The sequence below is a fragment of the Falco peregrinus genome, chromosome 12 (genome assembly GCF_023634155.1).
Source record: "Falco peregrinus isolate bFalPer1 chromosome 12, bFalPer1.pri, whole genome shotgun sequence".
Classification (NCBI taxonomy): Eukaryota; Metazoa; Chordata; class Aves; order Falconiformes; family Falconidae; genus Falco; species Falco peregrinus.
Window position 1 is genome coordinate 18,686,668 of NC_073732.1, and position 21,209 is coordinate 18,707,876.

A 21,209-nucleotide genomic window follows, 5' to 3' on the forward strand; every position below is an offset into this window, starting at 1 on the left:
GGTCAGACCCAGTCACCACAGGTTTATGAAGGGCAGGTCCTGCTTGACTAACCTGATCTCCTTCTGCGGCAAGGTGACCTGCTTCGTGGATGAGGGGAGGGCTGTGGATGTTGTCTTCCTGGACTTCAGTAGAGCCTTTGACACCATTTCCCACAGCATTCTCCTGGAGGAACTGGCTGCTCGTGGCTCGGACGGGTGTACTTTCTGCTGGGTAAAAAACTGGCTGGATGGCCGAGCCCAGAGAGTGATGGTGAATGGTGTTACATCCAGTTGGTGGCTGGTCACAGGTGGTGTTCTCCAGGGCTCAGTACTGGGGCCAGTTCTGTTTAATATCTTTATCGGTGATCTGGGCGAGGGGATCGAGTGCACCCTCAGTAAGGTTGCAGACGACACCAGGTTGGGTGGGAGTGTTGATCTGCTGCAGGGCAGGAAGGCTCTGCAGAGGGGTCTGGACAGGCTGGATCGATGGGCCAAGGCCACCTGTGTGAGGTGTCAGGTCCTGCGCTTGGGTCACACCAACCCCACGCAGCGCTGCGGGCTGGGGGCAGAGTGGCTGGGAAGCTGCCTGGTGGGAAAGGACCTGGGGGTGCTGGTCAACAGCCGGCTGAACGTGAGCCAGCAGTGTGCCCAGGTGGCCAAGGAGGCCAACAGCGTCCCGGCTTGTATCAGAAACAGTGTGGCCAGCAGGACCAGGGCAGTGACCGTCCCCCTGTACCGGGCACTGGTGGGGCTGCACCTTGAACCCTGTGTTCAGTTTTGGACACTCACGACAAGGACACTGAGGTGCTGGAGCGTGTCCAAAGGGCAACGGAGCTGGTGGAGGTCTAGAGCACAAGTGTATAAGGAGCAGCTGAGGGAACTGGGGTGGTTTAGCCTGGGGAAAAGGAGGCTCAGGGGAGACCTTATCGCTCTCTACAACTACTTGAAAGGAGGTTGTAGTGAGGTGGTTGTTGATCTCTTCTCCCAAGTAGCAAGCGATAGGACAAGAGGAAGCGGTCTTAAGTTGTGCTGGGGAGGTTTACATTGGATATTAGGAAAAATTTCTTCACCAAAAGAGTTGTCAAACATTGGCCCAGGCTACCCAGGGAGGAGGTGGAATCACCATCCCTGAAGGTATGTAAAAGACTAGTAGATGTGGCACTGAGGGATATAGTTTAGTGATGGACTTGGCAGCGCTAGGTTAGAAGTTGCATCTTAAAGGTCTTTCTCAACCTAAACAATACTGTGATTCTACAATTTTCAGAGCTTTGGAAGGACAAGGGAGCAGGTCTCTGCTCAGTCTGAGCTTCGAGGTTGCAGTGCGCCCCAGCCACATGGGCTGTTTCAGGCTGTCACTCTCAGATTTGCAAGCGGCTAACCCAGCATGTAGATCTAGTGGCCAGACAGATGTCTAGGACCCAAGTTGTTCACATTTGACTGCTGAGTATGGTGGCGTGCCATACTGGGTTGCCTGGAAGGAATATGGCTGGTTAGGGTGCAGCCGCCATAAGAGATCCATCCGCCAGGGCTGGAGCCCCTGTCGTGCTTCCAAGAGGAGAGTCCTTGCAGATGGTGACTTGCCCTGGTGATTCCCCATGTGGACAGATTCAGGCACTGGGAAAGTGGGTGGGCATTGCTGTCCAATCCGGGATGGTGATTTAGAAATAAAAGGCAGATTTAATGTTGTACTTCTTTCTAAATGTACAGAGCTACTCTGTTCATTCAAGGGTTAAGCAGTCTGAGAGGTGCAGCACCTAGAGCCAGGTATGTGTCAGGCCTGGACTGGAGGCTCACCAGAACATGAGGATATATGATGTTATTTCTGTTTTGTCATTCAGAGATTACTGCTCAGTGTCTGTAGGACAAGCAAGCTCCAGGGCATCTTAGGATATGCCCTGTGCTCCAAGCCGGTTTTGGCTTTGCAACACTCATATGCAAAGGCAAGAACTGACGCCTGAAATGCTCCTTTTCCAAGGATTAAAAGGCACTGCCAAGGCTCTGCAAGATGACAGTGTTGCAAATCTTATCACGATCCAGTGCTGAGATCCATTGGTTTCAGCAGCACAAATGTGTTGACAGATCTGTGTGTCTGCTTTTTGGTGATGGTAGATTTTTTTCAGGAGATTGGTCTGTGCTGCTGAACTCTGGTTGTAGCTCCCGGTTCAGAGCCTGGAAGGTAAGATTGCAAGAGCTCTTCATCACACCTGGGTCTTAATTTTAACCAAACTTTCCTTGTTCTAGTAAAACCCTGGCCCAAAGGAGCAGTTTCAGGGTATCACAGTGGATTTAACCTTGATTCCTCTGCTCTTATATGCAGCTGAGGGACCCATAAAAGTAAGTGGAGGAACTAGCAGGAGTAACCAGGTTAGCCCGTTGGCTCTGACTGCTGCCTTCACCCAGCAGCCTGTGAGGTTTTGCAGACCTCAGTGTGAACAGAGTTTTTTCCTCTTTTATACGATCTCAGCAGGGGGACTGTGATGTGAAACAAAGTCCTTTCTTACTAATCCAGCTCTGGAGAGTCGTCATATCCATCTCTAGACTTCAGGATATGATTCTTCCTTGCTTACAGCAATAGGTCCCGTGCCACCCATCTTTACCTGTTATGGTCTCATTGAAACTACCTCATCTATCCTTATCTGCCATCTGTCTGTAAGTAGCTCTAGTTGGAGATAAACAGCCCTCTGTCACCACAACTGTGCACCCTCCTCTCCGACAGCAAGCGTGCCGTTCAACACCCTCTCCTATGCTGTTTGGCTTTCTCTGTTGTGTGCCGAACTCCAGTAGGATGTTTAGCCATTTCTTCTTCATCCCATTGCGTAAATGAGGCTAATTTCAGCCTGCCGTGATGTGTGGGCTCACTGGAACGTGACTATAAATCCAGACCTGAACATTTTCTTGTAATGGACAGGGTGGTAAAATTGCATTGCTGCCTTTAACCTCAGGCTGTCCTTAGACCAAGCCAGACTCTTCACAACCCCTATGCCAGTAAATCAAATAGCTTTTGAGTTGATGCACATAAAAGTCGAGAGAGAAGTTACAGATGGAAAAGACCTATTGTACCTTAAGTCTGTCCCACTGCAGAGGGGGTAAGGCGCTTTCAGGAATTTACGGCGTAGCTCCAAACCTGCCTGCTGAGGCCAGGCAGGGTGAGAGTCATGCCTGGGGGAGATGTGAGGTGGGGGGGAAGCTGCTTATATTTCCTGCTTTTTCATTCTGCTCATCTCGGCATTTCATTCCCTTGGCTTTATTTTTGGGAAAGAAAACTTGTTGATTGTATATTCAACAAATTCAATACATTCGTTCTCCTGTTCAGTGTTTTTCACTCAGGGTTATGCCTGACTTTTCTTGAGAAGCATGTTTTTCTCACCTAATATTTAGTTTTAAGATTGTAGGAGCTGGATATAAAACCTTCTGGGATGTTTTAATCTGCCAAGAGCCTGCTTGAAAACAGAAGTTATCCAGAGTATTTCAGTAGTCCCTATTCAGAAAACATCACCCTCAAATCCTGTGTTGCTGGTTTCCCTTTCATCTCTTTGCCAACTTCTATTGGTTTTTTTAACCCCAATCTTCTGTCAGTGTCCCCCATACCTTGCTCCCTTCCCCCTAGGGTTTCCATGTCTTTGAAAGTCCTGGTAACCAGAAGGTTCATGTGTTGTACTTTGCAATTGTTCCAGACCAAGAATAATACAGCTGGAGCCAGCTGGATCCCTCACTCCGTATTGATACAACTATTCCCCTTAACCTGCCCACACTCAGTGCTACAACTGCAAATCTGAGGTTGAGCTGGAGCAGTGATGGACAGTGCTGCTCCACAGCCCTGCCTGGAAAGTAGCACCCCAGCAGAGCATCCCGCAGCCAGGGAGCAGCTGCGTTAGGGTGTCATCTGCTGGGGACCTTGCTAAATTGAATGTGTTTGCCTGATGGATCTTCTCAGAACCAGTGGTTCCAGTGGTCACTCTGATTCCCCTGATCTGCAGCTGGTTTATCCTGAGCAATCCTCTGGCAAGACCCTTGCTGAAGGCTGGCCAGTCCGGATGGTTGCTTCTGCTGGAGGTCTCTTCCCATGAGCCCAAACACTGGTTATAAACTGGAACAGGAACCGAGAGGGGATGTGGGATAGTTGACCCTGGGGACTGCTAGAACTCGACTGGAAAAGGCTAACCTTTGAAGCTGAGTTCTAGCAATCAATAACTTCAACTTTGAAGTTGTCCTACATTGAGCAGGAGGTTGGATCAGAGACCTACAGCAGAAGAGGGCATTACTTAGCAAGTTACTGCCTGGCTTTCACTTGATGAACAGCAGGGGCTACATGTTGAGTTGTGCTACCACTGCCTTTGGCTGCCAGATTATTTTGATTACTTTCCATGGTTTTGGTCTTTTAAAGTTTTTGGCTAGCTTTTGTTCTTCATCTCTTCATGAGCTTCTGCAGGCTCCTGCCTGTTTGTCCTTGGGTCATATCCTGGTTGGTAGATGGATGCTCTCCCCAGTCACTGGCCATCTCAGGGTGTGCTTCTAGTCTGGGTTGTTCATCCCTTCTTTATTTTCTTCTTGTCTATCAGTTTGACTCCTGCTTTGGAAGTAATCAACTCTTCAGTGCCAGGTGAGCTGGGAAAAAGCAAAGCCAAAGACTGAAGGGAGAAACACACACAGCGTGTGAATGTCTCTTCAGCTGGAACATCTGGGAGAGCATTAACTGGTGGGGAATGTGGTACAGGAAGGCTGGTTCTAGCAGTCTGACTCCCTATGGCACTATCAGTGCTCTGGGTGATTAACTGTTTGTTTCTCCCTTACTGAAAACTTGTCTCAGATTAAACCACCGTAACAGAAATCTCAGGTTCTGGAGCGGTTCCAGGTGTAGGTTAATATTTACAAGCTATCAGATTCAGGTTTCGTCTCCATCCCTTGCTATCACAGAGGTAAAATCCTTTTAAAAATCCCTTTTGATCTTTCTGGTTCATGTCATGGCTTTAGTAAGACACTTTCCATGTGAAACTGGCAAATGTCTTAATGGAATTGTAATTTTTTTTCTCATCCTTTCAGGGACTAGTAACAGATGAAGAGCCCTTTGTATATGAGGGGCCACGGCTTTATAATGGAGCACAAGTGATGGACAGTAACTCTGTAGGATGCTCATGCTAGGAAATGTCAGAATGTTATTTCTGCCTCAATGGCTTAAGATCATCTGTTTACCTAATGGACTTAAATTTGCATTTTGCAGGTGTTGTTTTAATATTAATGTGTTGTCTCAATTGTTAATATTCCTTCACTTCAATGTTACATTAATGAAGGCTGCAGGGAATGGAGAAAAGACCTGGCTAATTAATTAAATGGGCAAAAAGCATCTTTAACTTTCCATTGTGCTGCCCTTTGCTTCCACCTAATGGGTCTTGGCATTTCTGGTCAGCAGCCATGTAACACATGCTGCTGTATGGAGCACTCAGTGACAGACTTGCTAATTTTTCTGACCCATAAATCACTTGCATAAACTTTTAATGGTGAGGAAAAGTGCCTTTCATTCCTGCTTCCTCCTTTCAGTGGGAAATGCAGCCTGATAACAGGCGGTGCTGGCCCGATGTGTGGGGCCAGAGACTTCCCTGTCAGAAGAGGGGCTGTCTGCGTTCCTTCAGGAATTCTTTCCATTCCCTTCTTAGACGGACTCTGGATGACATTAATAATATGTGTCTTGTCATAAGCTCTGCTTTTGGAGCCAGTGGCGTATCTGGCTGCACGTCTCAGGAATGTGGACTGCGAGTCTGGCTTCGGGCGCTGGTTGTGAGGTATCTCCCTTCTCCTCTGCACTGTCCCAGACCCAGCTTGGCTCTGGGCTTGTTTGCCCACCAAGAATTCCCATGGCCTGGAGAAAACTGTCTTGCGTCTCTGCTCTGGCCCTGGGCAGCTAGGCAGCACCCCTGCTTAGCAGCATCCTGATGCATTCCCAAAAAGAAAGCTTGCGAGCCCTGTCATGAGACCTTTTAGCTGAACATGGCATTGACTTGTGTGCATTACTGGTCACCGCCTGTCCCTCCCCTGCAGCTCTGCAGAGGGGCAGCAGGGCCCTAGCCATTGTAGCTCCTTCGGAGACATGAGATCTCAGTGAGCTGGTAGCTTCCTGGAAAGACAAACCGGATCTGACAATGGGAACCTCAGATTCCCAGCTGCGCAGCTCCGGGAGCTAAATGCAGGGATTGCAAACCCTTTGCAGTGCTGCCATCATCTTCCCCACAGAGAAACGCTCAGGCAGGAGGAGGCGGTTGTGTTTTAAAGGAGGGTTTTCAAACAGCACCATCACTTTGGTGCTGCCATCCGGCACAAGTGGGAAGGTCTGTACAGCAATGTCAGGCAGCCCCAGCCACTGGAGGCATTTCTAGAAGGGGGTATATGTGGGGCTGTGTGCCCGTGCTGGGTGAGTGGCACTCTGCGGGCTTCTTTGGGGCCCACAGAAAAAATGGTTTCTTGACCCAGGAAGGCCATTTCTGGAAGCAGATCTTCCTCTGTCTGCGATGCCGGGGAAGTCCTCTGCCTGGGGCTCAAAAATATGATAGTTCTGAGAAAACTGTGGAGAATGCTGGAGCTGGGACTGAGGGAGCCTACTGAAATTGTGCCTCTGTATCCTCTGTGGCCCAGCACGTGGGCGCAGGTCTAAACTTTTATCCCTGGCCCACGGCAGCTGAAGATGCTGTTTTGGCACAGAGGGACACTTCAGCATCATGCCAGGAGTCTGAAGGTTGTTGCCAATTTGCATGAGAAGGAGCAGACTGCAGTCATATTAACATTTAATGAAGAGGTGCAGCCCGCAGCGACTGCGTCCTCTGCAACACTTGCTCTTCAGTTCGATGACTTTTCCTTTGGCACTTGGATCAAGACAGGATGGAGGGTGGTGGGATGGGCAGACATTGACTTCCATGCGAACTGCAGGTGAGGTTGAGGAGCTCCAGGCCAGGCAGGGAGCGTTCACCTTGCACATAGCTGAGCACCAAGAGGTGCTGGGTGCTCTGTGCCTGCTGTGCCATCTTCAGCACTCCAATGTCTGGCCTGATGTCATGCTGCCAGATTAAGTCAGCTCTTTTCTGTAACAGGGCTGCAAAGTGGCATCGATAATTTCAAAGGAACTCAGGCAAATGGTTGAGGTTTTTCTAGCGGTCTAAACCCCCCTGTGCAAACTCAGTACATCAGGCTTTAAGCAATTAATTCCTAATCATGCCGAATGCCTTTGTAGCCCAGCTTTAGTACTGAGAGCTTAAAACAGTTTTCCACCATGCTGCTGTTAGTTTAGGTAAAGCAAAGAGACTGGTCTCATGACGTTTCTAGCCTCAAGGTGTGAGAGTGGGCAGTAAGTGACATTTGTATTCAGAAAACCCTCCCATGGATTTGTGTTGTCAGCATCCATTACTGGGAAGGCACCATAGCTAATAAAAAGGGCATTCTTTATACCCCAGAAAAGGAGTTCATTAGAGGGAGAAGACATTCGAGCTTAGTAAAAAATGAATCTAAAACTGCCTCAGAGCTGCTATTCTCATCAAGTTTCAATGTTAACAGTTTTAACCAAGAGCTAATTGAGCAATCTGAGAAAGTGGAGTAATTCCATTATTCAGCTATGCTTTGTTCAAGGCTACCACTAGCTGCAAAAGGAGCATAAATGACTTTCATCAAGCCAGGAACTGCCAGCATTCTTGCCTTTTACTATTTTTTGTCTCAAAAAAAAGTAGGGCTTTTGGTCTTTTGGCAGCTGTCATTGGCAAAGGGAGCTCCACACCAACACTACAAGGCTCATATATAGCGCTGCAATCCAATTTTTTGGATAATGGGGGATTTGGTTTTCATAACTTTTCAAGCAGCAGTGCTGTTCAGGAGTGGATGGCTGAAGATGCTACTGTTTGTTGGATAGGCAGTGTTACCAAGAAGACAGTACACCATTCTTGCAGGATTTTGCATGGAAAAGAGCCATCGCAAATGCTGGTCCAGCTACTCGCCCAACAGTATGATTCTGTCATTGGCTGCACTCTCAGGAGATGCAGGATTAGCTAATGTTGCTTTTAGAAGAGCTTTTATAGAAAACTCTCCAGTTCCTTTGCTTCATGGAAGAGCTGTAATCAAAAATAAACGTACATGATTTAAAGAAAAGGAGAAAAAATCGTACCACATCCAGTGTCTTTGGACTTAATGCTTTGGAGAGAGTTTTTTGGTTGAACTGTGGTGCTGTTTCTTTACTGTTTTCCTTCAGCTGATACTGCTGCTGCTGTTGGACATGGACAGGACTGTTTGCAGCCTTTTGTGGAAGGTGACTTTCTCTTGGTGAATGCAGCAGGATTTAGAGTCCCATTCCCAGGAGGTGGCTGTAGTTCTCTTGTTTGTTATGAGATTGCACTGCAGCAATAATCCCCTTCAAACCAGCAGACAGCAAGGGCTCTCAGCAATATACTGCCTTAGCAATGGAACGCATATCCATCAGTGTCCGTAGAGCCCTCTCAGACACACACAAACGGATCAGGGCTTCCCTTTCTCAGTGGTAGCTTCTCATGGCATTGTTTGGTTCAAACACAAACCAAGTGTGATGCTTTCAAAGCTGTACTGTCCTTACCCTATTTGGACCCAACGTGGAGCTGGACACCTGAGGCAAACACATAGCCACGAGTTGAGAAACCAGAGGCCTTGACTGCTGGTTGAAGCACAAACCCATGCTGAACTGGGATAGTAAACCCATCTGGAGATGGGAAGGTGTTTGAACAGCAGAAGCATTGTTCCCTGCGCAGGAGAAAGCAAGTGCTGTGAGTGGGAGACAAGACAGAGAGGAGCAGATGGCATTTTGTAATGCGATACGGGAAAGAAGTTTGGTAACATTTGCAGAAATTACTTGGTCACATTCGCCTCAAGTCTGAGATGCTGGAAAGATGCTGGGATTTACCTGAAGGCAGCTTACCCAGCCAGAGGGCCCACCATTGGAAGCAGGGCTCAGACTCCAGCTCAGGATGGTTCAGCTCTGTCCCTTTTCAAGCAGGTTTCCACAATGACCTACATGTGAAGAAAGGACCAACTTCTTCAGCCTGTCAAAAAAACCCCAACCCTGTCATTGGAGAGCTATGCAGCGTTTTGGGTTTATCTGGGTCAATGCCTCAGCTATGAGAACACCTCCAGCGCCTGGATATACCCAGTGGTTCTATCTTGCAGGAGGGGGTGGAGGTGAAGAAGGCAGTGTGGCAGGAGAGCTGTGCTCGTCTGTTCAGCCCTACCTCACTGCCGTTTGCTCTGAAGCCTATCGGTCTGTTACACTGATGGAACAGCAGATGTTTTACTGTCACTTCACTTTAACCAAGCTGCCTGCCTCCTTCCTGCATTACTGGACTGCAAACAAAGTACTCCTTGTCTCTCCCTTGCAGTGAACCTTGCTTAGCTAATGTCATTTGTCAAGTTAATCAGGGAGAGTGGGCACTTCGATGGCTTCTGTGTAGCTTGGCTGCGTTGCCATGGAGACAAGCAGCCAAACAGGCATTTTACTTGCCCTGCTTTGCTCTGCAGAGATTTGACATGAGAAACCCATATTTTATTTGCCATCAACCAACCAAGTTGCTGAGGATGTGAGTAGTTTTTCAAGGTTCCTATGAAGATTGGGAAGGGTCTAGCTAACCTTTCAGGGAGCAAACTGTAACACTGATATTAAAACAATTGCAGGGTCTGAATGTCCAGTTCGTCTTCCCACATCCTATGGATGTTTGGCTCTGGTAGGAGCTGTGTGAGAGGAGTTACAGCGCAGTAGCTTGGGTTCAGGGCTGGCATCAAGATGTCATCAGTCCTCTTCACCTGGATGGTTTCATAGGTGGCTGTTTGCCAGCAGGAGCCATGACCATCATTTAAGATCGTTTGAAAAGCACTATGTCCTATGTTTAAAAACATCTCAGGAGCTTGAAATCTCCCCAGCAGTTGGTGGGATTTAGAAGCCGGTATGCCTTGATCACGTTTGAAACTCAGAGGCAAGTGCTTTTGAAAACCGTACACTCCAGCTGACCTCTTGCATAAGGCAGGCTATAGAGTTTCACCCACAAACTCCCGCACCAAGCCCATAACTCATAAGCAAAATCTGGGTATTGAAAGAGCCGACAAAAGATGCTTACGCACATCACAGAGCTTGCAAGCAGTCCTGCCCCTCCCTCTCCTCCCTCTTGCATGTGCACATGTTAAATGATGCATTGAACAGGTTTGGAAATGCTCCCTCCTGCAGCCCTGGTGAGCAGGACAGCCGGGACCTGCAGGCACCTACGGGAGGGACAGCCACCTGCTAACCCCCAGCCCTCTCCGTGGGACAGCAGAGGAAACTTCACATCAGCACAGAAAGGGCAAAAGTTCAGATCGGATTGTTTATGGGATTTTATGGAGCCAGGAGCCAAGGATAGCTCAGCTAATCCAGAGGAAACTATAGCGATGGCGTTAGAATGCATTTCACATGGGATTCATTCAGTGCGCGTTCAGATGGACCAGTCTTTCTGTCTCCAATTTTTTAGCCATGAAATATTTTTCTTTGCACTCCCGTCTGCCAGCCGCACTGAGCCAAACTCCAAGCTAGTCTGTTTTAAGGAAAAAAAAAAAAAAAAAACCAACAAAAAACAACCCTCTTGTCGATTGACCTGCCGACAAGTTAGTAGGGCTTCAGCGCAGCTCCCAGTGACACCAGCGCTAGGCACTGGTCTGGTCCCCAGCCACTGCCAGCCGGCCTTTGTTCCTGCCTGCTGCAGCATCCATTGCTTTTTTCCAAGCCACAACATAGCACTTGCCGAGTCAAAGCCCTGGTGAGGACGCTAGCTAGAAGTGCCACTAAAAGGCCACATAGCAGAGGCAGGAAGGCAGTAGCTTTGCTGTGCCCTCCCGCTCCTCAGCAGCTGAAGCCTTGCCAGCTTCATGGGCTGTCCCAGTCCTGGCTCATCCTCCTGACTCTCCAACATCCCATGCAGTCTCAGCATGAGCCCCTTTTTGGAATAAGGATTTCCTTTTAGGTGCAGCAAGACCACCACGTTAAGCTGTTTGTTGCAGATCTTGGCTCCCTCCTTATGCCCTGAGCCACAGACCCCATTGCTCTGCTGAAAGAGGTGACCTGGCTTAACTCCGGGCACAGGTGCCAACTCCTTCACTGTCCCCAACCTGTTCCTTCTGACCCTAGCAGGCTCTCACATGCTCCAGATTAGCCCAGCTGTGACCTGTCCCTTCTGGAAACTGCTTTCCTCTCCCTGGGGACTAAATTCTGATGTTTAAAACAGATTTGTCTAGGAGTTAGCATGGACCAGCCCCATGCTGTTCACCCCTTTCATGCTTGCAGGGCTGCTGCAGTGGAGTGTGAATGAGGAGCAGCTCTCTGACCCCCAGGTGATCCAGAGCTGGGAAGGACCCTCCGTCCCTGCAGGGTGTTTTGGCATCAACCCACAGGGCATTGCAGTCTTCCCAGGGCACTGTGGTTCGTTAACCTGAGCTGACAGAAACCCACCCATCAGGTCCTGGGGCTTCTCTTCCCCCTGGATACAGGGCAGCATCCAACCTTATCCATGTTATCTGCTCCTTGAAAGCCCAAACCACAGCCATGTCTCCCAAAGCCTGTCCCTGCCTTTGGGTGAACGAGCAAGATGAGTAGCTTTTCAGTTCTGAATACGGTCACATCCTGCACACCCTGTCATGGGTGCAAAGCTCCTGGGTGCTTCCTGATAAGATTTTCCTGCCCATGTGGTCAATCCATACCCAACCACGTGTCGGGTAGCTCTTCTGGATGGGGGCTGTCTGATGCTATCTGGGGGCTGGTGCTCCACATGTGGTCATGTTGAAGGGAGAGAGGACGGGATTTTGCAGAGCAAAGCGCAAAGTATGTGCTGTTAGTTTTCCTTCGGGTGTAAAAGGAGCCCTGGCAGAAGCTGCTTAAGTATTAACTTCAATTCGGCGCTACCTACAACATCAGAACAAGGTTATCTCTAGAAAAACACAAAAGCCCAAGCCCCCAAATGGTAAAACAAAATGCAGAACTTAATAATCACGTGGAACTTGCATCCAGCCCAAAGTGTCACTGGAGGCAAGAGGTAAAGGCTTCTCACTCTAGTGCTCCATGGGAGCAGGAGTGGCAGGGACTGCCTGAGCACTTGCTTACAGTGTTCCTCTCTAGGACACGAGATAAGCACGTTGCACCTGTGACAGAGGAAATGCTGCTCATGGATGTGTATTGCTTTGTCTTTGCACCTCACTGGGCGGAGGCCCCATTCTGAGGGAGGCACAGGGACCTTTGCCCACACGTGCATCTGTGTAGCTGGGGCTAGCGCTGGAAATGTCTCCCTTTTTCTTTGTGCCAAAGCCCGGGGGAAGGACAGGCGCTGCCTTTCGCAGCCCACGGTTTGCTGTGCCTTACTACAAGCTGGCTGGGGCAGAAAGGGCTTCCCAGTACCAGCGTGGGCTGGCACAGCCTTGCGTGTGCCCCCAGGCCGCCATTCCCCATGCAGGTGGCAGCTGGGTGAGAGCTGGTGGGTCCACCCACACTCAGAAGGTGGGGATGGCTGTGCTATAACCCCCTGGGTGCTCTCGCTGCCCCGCCTCCCACCCCTGGTGCTGTACAGCTGGGGTGCCCAGCACCCTTGGGCCATGCTGCCCTGCGGACCCCAGTGCCGGTGGCCGTAGAGGGACCGATGTTGCCATCTGCTGGCTTAGCTGCACAGGAGCAGCGGGAGCTTGGCTCAGCCCTCTTGGAAGTCACCCCTCACCGGTGCGCACTGACCCTGCTCCCGTGCCCACCCCCTGACCCAGCCCTTCGCCTGCTGGTAGCATCTCCCCGTTGGCCGCTGTGCTAGGGGACAGGATGGACAGCCCGTTCCCGCTTAGGCTGTGCTGCTGCCCACCCCTTCCCGCGCTGCCCATGTGCGAGGGTGCCCCTCCTGCCCTCCCTGCGCGGTCTGAAGTGTTGGCCTCTGGCACAACACACTGTGGGAGAACCCACAAGGCTGTTATTAAGGGAGCTCCTTCCCATTAAAGATGAACATTTCCACTGCTGATTATCGCCATCAGGTGCTTATTCCTCCCTGGGCTTGTCTTTATTTCCCTTCTCTTTTAAGTTCTTAGCAAGTACTCTGAGGCTGGGAATGTCTCACTGCTGTAGCAAGCGCTCCAGGAGCTCAGCACCCTGATCATCTCACCCAGGCAGTCACGTCAGCAACGGCCAGGGCCAGGAGCTGCAGGACCACTGGCTCTAGCCCTGGGTCCCCCAGCCAGCCCTGCAAAATCACTGCTTTGCCAGCAGGAGTGATGGGGATGAGCCGGCGTAATCAGTGACAGCTCACTTGGGCATTTCTTGGAGGATGAGGTTACTTCTGTAAATCTATTATCTTTTTCAGCAATTAGCACCAGTTAGGAGCCCTGGGAATATGTGCAGCAAATAGCAGGAAGCCCAGTTAAGCACATCACCGTGCTTATCTAAGCCCAGTTAAACAAGTCTCCTGTGGCACAGCCCTACAGCTGCTAGCACAACCCATAAATGCTCCAAAGATGATCTCTAGCACTGGGATTGCTTTTCTTTGCAGTGTGTAGCCCCAGAAATTTCCATTCAATGGGTGTACATTCACAGGTGGAAGCTGGGGGGCTCACCCCAGCCTGGGATACCCCCAGCCGTCAGCAGGTTGCATGGAGGAGCCCCCTGGATCCTTGCATCCCCTGGATGCCTGAGGCAGCCCCCCAGCAAGCTGCACTGGTGGCTTGCCCTGCCCCAGGGGCTGCACTGCATGTTGCTCTGGGTGGAAGCCCGGCATGAGGCAGGGCTCCGTGGCTGGGCTTGACCACACATGTTGAGCCTGGGATGGGAGAGCAAGCGAGACGCTGTTTTCTCTGGCCCGAGAAGACAGCGATCTGTGTTTGTCTTCCGTGCTATCTCTCACACAGTGTTTGTTTTGCTTGTCGAGCATTTCAGGAGATAAAATGACCTAAAGAGAGATTATTTTATCCTAATTTAAGCTGTCAATTTATCACTGACTTCTGCTTGTCTGTGCCAGCAAGACAGCTTGCTCTGAGTCCCTGGGGAAACCTGAGCTAGAAAGTGAAAATTTGGGGGGGGATTTGCTGCAGTCTCACATCTAATCTGTGCTTATAACAGCAACTACAAGCTGCTCCCCTGCCCCCTGTGTCCTATTAGTTCCCATCACTATGGACTGGCTTGGTTTCCCAGGGGACTTCCCTCTCTTAACTGGGGGCTGGGGTTGTTTTTCTCGTTCCACAGGCTGGTGGAAGAGTTCATGCTGCTCGCGAACATGGCCGTGGCCCATCAGATCTACCACTCCTTCCCTGAGAAGGCCCTTCTCCGCCGCCACCCCCCCACCCCAAACCAAGCTGCTGAAAGACCTCATGGATTTTTGCAACCAAGTCGGCCTCAACATCGACTTCAGCAGCGCAGGGTCCCTGCAAGTGAGTGCACTGGCCTGGCAGGGAGCAGGGCCGTGAGGGCAAGGGGTGGGCACCTACGTGATGGCACGTTTGCAGCAGTGTGTGATTTATTCCCTGTCCCCCTCTGCCCAGGGAGAGATGACAGCTGTCCCATGCCAAAACAAAACACCTCCCTCACTTGCTCTTGACCCTGCCAGCACTGGGCAAGGGTGGCCCAACCTGTCCCAGTCAGCCATGTTGTACACAGAGCTTAGGACAGGACAGGGAGGACCTTGCAAGTGACTCCAGCACTGCCCTCTCTGCAATGGGAAGAATATTTCAGTGCAGGAGCACTTGCTGGGACACCCAGATTTCCTTTCCCTGCCTTCTCTTGGCAGGTCCTGGGCAGGTCATTTGTTCTGTAACCACAGAAGAAGTAGCTCTGCAAGGGGGTGTTTCTGTCTGGTCTGCTGAAGGTCTCAGGGAGGGCAGAGTAAGGAGTGGGGTGACTGGGAAGGACTGGAGAGCAGTGCTGGGAAAGGTCAGATGCAGCCAGTATGGGAGGTATCTGGCTGATCCTCTGCTGAGCGTGTCCTGAGGCTGAACTCCAGCTGAACAGCACAGCACAGGTTCCAGGATTTTCTTTACTCACTGCAACTGGACTGTGGATAATCCTCTGTTAATCCCATCCCCGCTGGCCTCCCGCACACCCCTCCATCAGCTGGGACTGCTTTCCCCGCTTGCTGGCTGTGCTGAGGCTATGTCAGCAGACATGGGGCTGCGCACTCAGCTCCTCTCCTGCACTCTGAACCCTCCAGCCCTCCCTTGCCACTAGCCCCAGGCAGTGACCTCCTGTGTCCATGTCTCCAGAGTCCCATTAGTCCATGTGCTGAACCTCTCAGTAGCTGGATGGGAGCCAGGCTCAGGTCAGGTGAGGGGTTACAGGCACTCTCACATGCTGCACGTCTGGGGACAGAGCCAGCGGCCCCTGTGCCCCACGTGTTCCCTGCTGTTCACCCAAGGAGGTGGGTCAGTGATCAGAAGGTTTGTGTGTGCGGTCCTGTTGGGGCTGTTGAGACCAGAGCAAAGCCCCATTTCACATGCATTTTTTTGTTTATGAGGGAATTTGCAGGGAAAGGAGGAATTTGGCTTTGATGGCTGCTGTTTGCCTCAGTAAGGTCTGCCTGGGTCCCCCTACCACCACAGCTTGCCGGTACTGAATGCTCTCTCTCTTTTCTTCTCCAGAAAAGCTTAAATGAAACATTTGGTGCTGACAAATATGCCGAAGCCAGGAAGGAAGTGCTGACCCACATGTTCTCCAGGCCCATGCAGGTGAGAGCAGCACTGTGCTGTTGGACGTGTCTGGCTGTAGCTGTCTGCTGTGGCTCCATCTTCAGCCCGTGCTCCTCCTGTGTTACCGTAGCTGGTTCTTACACAGAGGGAGAGTGAATGGACACTGAACATGGTGCTGTGGAGCTGCCTGCAGCTTCCCCCAGTGCCTCCAGCCCCACGCAGTTGGCAGTGGGGGTGTCCCCCAGGCATCAGAGCTTCACTGGATGGCAGGGCCAGGCTGAGTCTTTCCTCGCCTCCCATAGTGCCCCTGTTATTACTGGTTGGGATGTTTCACCCTTGAGGTTGCATGCAGGGAGTTAGCAGACTCACAAGGACGCAGTCTGCTCTGTGAAGAGCTGGTGGTGGTTCATGTTTGTGCCATTTCTTCACATCATGGTATGCCAGCTGGTTCAAAGAAGGAATCAAGAGTGAGGATGATGTAGGGGAGCAAGGCCTGGCTATAAGCACATTCTGGTACTCAGACGTATGCTTGAAGCAAGGAGGTTCTGGAAACCCTTTGGTCTCCCTCCAGACCGGTCTCTTCAATGGAGGCTTGTGATGCTCACGCTGGTTATCATGTTTGGTGCGTCTGCAGCTCAGAATGCTTAGTCAGGTGCTTATCACTATCAAAAAAAGTTTTTGTGAAGCATCTGCCTTTCTGTTTGCAGCTGGGCTTAGCATGGTCTCTTCTGAGGGAAGTCCTACCCCACAGGGAGAAGGGGCATGTTCCTGAAGTGGTCTCTCTGCTGTGGCCTGCTTATCGCTGCAGGAATGAATCATCTTCCCAACATCACTCATTTGACTGTCACTCTTCTAATTAGCTTATTTGCTCCATTTACTCATTAGCAGTTTCCTGAAGTCTTGCCGTACTTCAGTGACTTAATGCTTGCTTGCAAGTGGGTTTGGGGACTGAAGCTGTTTAGTAAATCACCCCTTGTGTATGTGTCCAGCGCAGTAATGCTGCTTTGTAAAGTACAGGGAGCGTTCTCTGGAGCTGGCTGTGTTGTCCCAGATCCCATGTTCTGCTTTGGCTTGTCCTGATCCCTTCTGTCACATCTTCCTTCTGTGGTAGAAGGGGTTCTGGTGTCATGAATTTCTTGGGGTCCTTCTCTGATTCTGCTGACGGTGGCTCAAGCCTGCGCTTTGCCAGCAGCAGCATGTGGAGCAAGCCCAGCTGCTGGCCAGGATGGATGAGCAAGGAGAAGATAATTTGATTCTGCAGTGGCACTGAGGAATAGATGAGCTTTTTGGGACCCACTGACTTGCTGAGATTTTGCCTCTGTGGTCTGCTGAGGCTGTGTTGAGGTACTTCCCAGTGGCTCTTGTTAAGATTTAGCCCTGTGGATATGTTAGATCCGTATGTGAAACAGGTTTCAGAAGTTTTGGGAATGAAGTTTTCTGCAGAGTAGATACCAGACAGAGTTTGGGGAAGAAGAAGGAGGAACTTTTGAAGGAAGTATTGCACAAGACATGATGTTGGCAGGAACTAGACTCGTTTCATTGTCAGAAGACCAAGATGCCTGTGCGTTCAGGTGTGCTGTGCAGTCCGCTCATGCCTGGCAAACCTCCTGTCTAGCACACTCCCGTAATGGGCAAACCCAGTTTACAGCTAAGCCCATCAGCCCTGCAGGGCAGCCTGCGTCTGGTTGGTGAGCAGCGTTCCCATCTGCTGGCATTCCTGTCCTCTGGCACTCCCCGGCAGGATGGTACTGCTGTGCATGATGGGGTGCTCTAATTATTGGAAGTGGTGCGTGAGCCAGAAGCAGCAGAAACCTGTCTTGATCCTGGGATGAGCTTATGCAGTTGGCCGTTTGCTGAACTGTTGTTTAGTTTGTAAATTGAATTTCAGACTTGACCAAAGCCATCGATCAGGTGAGCAGACACTCCCCTCCCACCTTTAGGGCCACTTTTCAGTCTGACCCAGGATGTGCTCACAGCAGTGGATCTGTATGACCTTATGGAAGGACCAGGGCGCTACAGGGGTGAGAGACATCAGTGTTGCTCTTTGCAGTCTCTGGTCCCTGACCACACTCACTGTGAGCTCCCCCAAACTGTGAGCACTTCAGATTCCCACTGTTGTTCCTACTGCTAAATGCAGAGGATGAGTGGTTTAAAGCGGGGTCAGTACCTCTCAGAAGGGGCAGGCAGCTACCGGGTGGACGGAGCTTTCTCTGGGAGGAGGAGTTTTTGCTGTCTGCCACCAGTATTAGAGCAGATGGAAGAACTGGCCTCTTCCTGCCCATGTCCCTGGGTGTCACAGTCCCTCATGAGGGAGAGGACAGATCTGAGTGTTGGCAGCTGCAGAGCACAGCCACACAGGGGCTCACACTGGCGTTGAGGGCTGGGCCATCGCTCTGACAGATGGTGGGGCGAGACCATCTGGCCAGGGCACTGAATTGTCACCTGTATCCCTGCACACATCTCAGCTCCCAGTGATAAAGCTGGTGTTTCAGGGACAAGGCTGCAGTTAAATCAGCCAAAACATCAGGTTTAACTCATGGTCACACCAAGCCTGCATCTCCCATCTTCGCTGCATGCTGGGGGTCAAGACATCAGCCTCTTGGAGGAGGAGGGAGATGGCAAGCAACTGGCAGTGCATGTGTCTGGGGGAGAACCTCGACTGCCATGCCAGGAGACTTGTAACAGATGAAGGAGCAGCGACATACCATTTTTCAGGGGCTCAGTCAGTCAGGGATTCAATCTGTCCATGAGAGCAAAGCCGCCCCTGGCTGGCTGGGGCTGATTTATTTCTAGGCTCCTCACAGTTCTCTGGGGATTGTGGCAAACCCTGGGGATTTGAGACCACTTGTGAGTCAAACCTGTTAAGGAGAAAACATCTACTTTATGCCAGGCTGATGTCACTGGGTAGTGCTGTCACAGTGGCAAGGACGGGTGTCAGATATGTGTCAGACTGGGCTCCTGCAGTGTGTCACCTTACTACAGCCCAGAGGAGTATTCTTTGCTACGATACCCAAGCTGATGCCAACATCAGTGAGGGCCATGAGCTGCCAAAAGGGTGTCGGAAGTGGTGCTGGACCCAGCAGCAGCTGGGTTTGGCCAGCGCATCCATCTGGAAGAAGAGCCCCAGACAACAGAAAGCAGCATGGGGCCTTCAGCATCTTTTCTAACTTGAAACAAGGCAGGGGTTGCCCTGCACTGCATAGGGAAGGGATGAGCCCTCTCAGCAGCTTTCCTGTAGCAGGGATTTTGACCTGTGCTCTGCTTTCTACCTACCTGACATTGCAGGGACCTTCCTGCCTTCCACCCAGGAGCCTGGCATAAGTGCCTATAGACTACCTGTAATTTCATGCTATCTGTCTGCACAAAGGCACTCATCTTCTCCCACGGCAGCCTCCAGTGCTCGGCGTGTCTCCCTGCCCAGCCACGCAGAGCCTTGTTCGGTGGGAGCCGAGCTAATTGAGTGGAGACTGTACTTTATGGAGTCCATCAGAAACAATTTAATTCTGGGTTGTGGAAATTGGCAGCCACCACAGCTCCTATCCCAGCTCTTGGGTCTCATAAGGCTGGGACTGATGCTGCTTTTTTTAACCTGCTCTATTTACTTGCCCGGATCAGTGCGTTGCTGCTCAGCGGGAGCTGGCTGTGCCGCTGGGCTGGAGAGTAGAGGATACAGCTGCCCAAACTGTGGATCCCAGGACGGCTCTGTAATCAGAGCTGGCTACTCCTGTTTTTTTTAAATCACTTGCTCTTATTTTTAAATGGGTTCATTCAATCGCCACTGTGCCGTGACCCCGCTGCAACCCCCCTGACCCACACAGCCTCCCCTCCCCGCCTGGGCTCAGCCCCCGTTGTTTTCCCAGCCCTGAGGGCTGGTGTTTCACAGATGTAAAAATAAAAGCTATAACATGTGGGATAACAGGGGCAGCACAGCCAGGAGAGGTTCCTGCTGAAGAGGCTGCTGGGCAGCACGGTGTCACCACAGCCCCAGCGTTTGTTTAGATGGGCAATCCAAGCCCTCGGCTTCCCAGCTGTCATCGTGGGATGGAGCAGCAGGGATCACAGCAGGACTGTCTCCTCCTCTTTGGTGAACATAGGAACCAGTCATCCCAGCCCCCAGTGCTCTCCAAGCAGGTGCAATGGGTGTGCAGAGCCTGCAGCCAGACCCAGAACCAAAGAGCCTGCCACAGGAGCTGCTCTGTGAGACCCCTTGTTGGGAGAGCATCTGCAGTGGGCACGGGAGAGGCTGGGCTCTCCCCTGGAAGACAGGGGTATGGGGAATGAGCCCCAGGGCCTGAGCAGAAGCAGGAGACTGCTCTAAACCCGTGTGTGACATGAAAGTTGATGCAATCCTTGGGGCCAGGCAAGGTCAGCTGGCAGCCAGCAGCTCCCTGCAGTGGCTTTGCCTGCTTCGCTCGGTGTTCAGTTCCTGCAGTGCCCACCTTGTCCCTCGCAGCCCAAACTAAGCAGCAGATGAAGGACCATCGGCTGCTGGAGCTCTGCCTCACAGACACAGACCCCTCCAGCCTCATGCAGGGTCCTGCCACCATCCTTGCTCACACCCTTCCCTCGCTTCTCGCCCCTTTCAGATGGCACTCTACTTCTGTACCGGCATCCTGGAGGACGAGACCTTATTTCGCCACTATGCCCTGAACGTGCCCTTCTACACACACTTCACCTCGCCCATCCGCCGCTACGCGGACATCATCGTACACCGTCTCCTCTCTGCCTCACTCGGTGGGTGCCATCCAGCCACTTGTGGAGCAGCTCTGGGTGCTGCAAGGGGAAGGGATGGCCGTGCCGGGCACAGGCAGGAGTCCTGGGTTCCTGCCTTGCCTGCCACAGGTGCTTGAAGTCTGTGTCCCACAGGGCAGCTCCCTGGCAGGGGGACATGGGACACGGAAGCATGAGCTGGGCATCTGGGTCTTGGGTGCCATGGCATGGCTCTGGAGTAGGAGGGAACATGGGCACATCGTTGTCACTGGTCCCCTTCCCAGGTGCCAGCTCCCCCATCAGGATGGAGAAAGAGGCCGTCCAGAGGCAAGCAGATCACTGCAACGACCGGAAGATGGCTTCCAAGAGGGTGCAGGAGCTCAGCGCTGACCTCTTCTTCGCCATCTTTGTCAGGGTAAGAGCCAAGACTATCTTCCCCTGAGGCACCTCTGGATTTCCCCGTGAAAGCTCAGCCTAGATGCCACCAGGCAGAGGGCTCTGTGGCTGCCCAGCTGGCCTTGGGGAAGGCAAACAGTGAGGGGATGCACTGAGCAACCACCAGCGCCAGACCTCCAGGACCTGGAGGCACTGGCTCCCCTTGGGGACGACTGCGTGGGGGATGCCGGTGCAGTGACAGCCCTGTTTTGGCAGGAGTGTGGTCCTCTGGAGTCAGAGGCCATGGTGATGGGTGTTCTGAATGAGGCCTTTGATGTCCTTGTGCTGAAGTTTGGAGTCCAGAAGCGCATCTACTGCAATGTGAGTACCTCACCAGTGTGAGACAGTGCCAGTATTGCCTCACCAGAGAGGGCTGCAGCAGCCTGGCATCATTGGAGGCAGGGGCTGTCCTGGTGCCCTTCTGTGCT

At 51.6% G+C, this 21,209-nt stretch overlaps 1 protein-coding gene across 1 annotated transcript in view; it reads left to right on the top strand.

The window, feature by feature from the left end:
* DIS3L2 (DIS3 like 3'-5' exoribonuclease 2) overlaps positions 1–21,209 on the top strand; it is a 196,121-nt gene that overhangs the window by 170,932 nt on the left and 3,980 nt on the right. Inside the window, 6 exon segments of the mRNA XM_055817148.1 lie at positions 14,201–14,291; positions 14,293–14,385; positions 15,589–15,675; positions 20,223–20,370; positions 20,631–20,761; positions 20,998–21,102. Of these exon segments, the coding sequence (XP_055673123.1) occupies positions 14,201–14,291; positions 14,293–14,385; positions 15,589–15,675; positions 20,223–20,370; positions 20,631–20,761; positions 20,998–21,102 (655 nt within the window).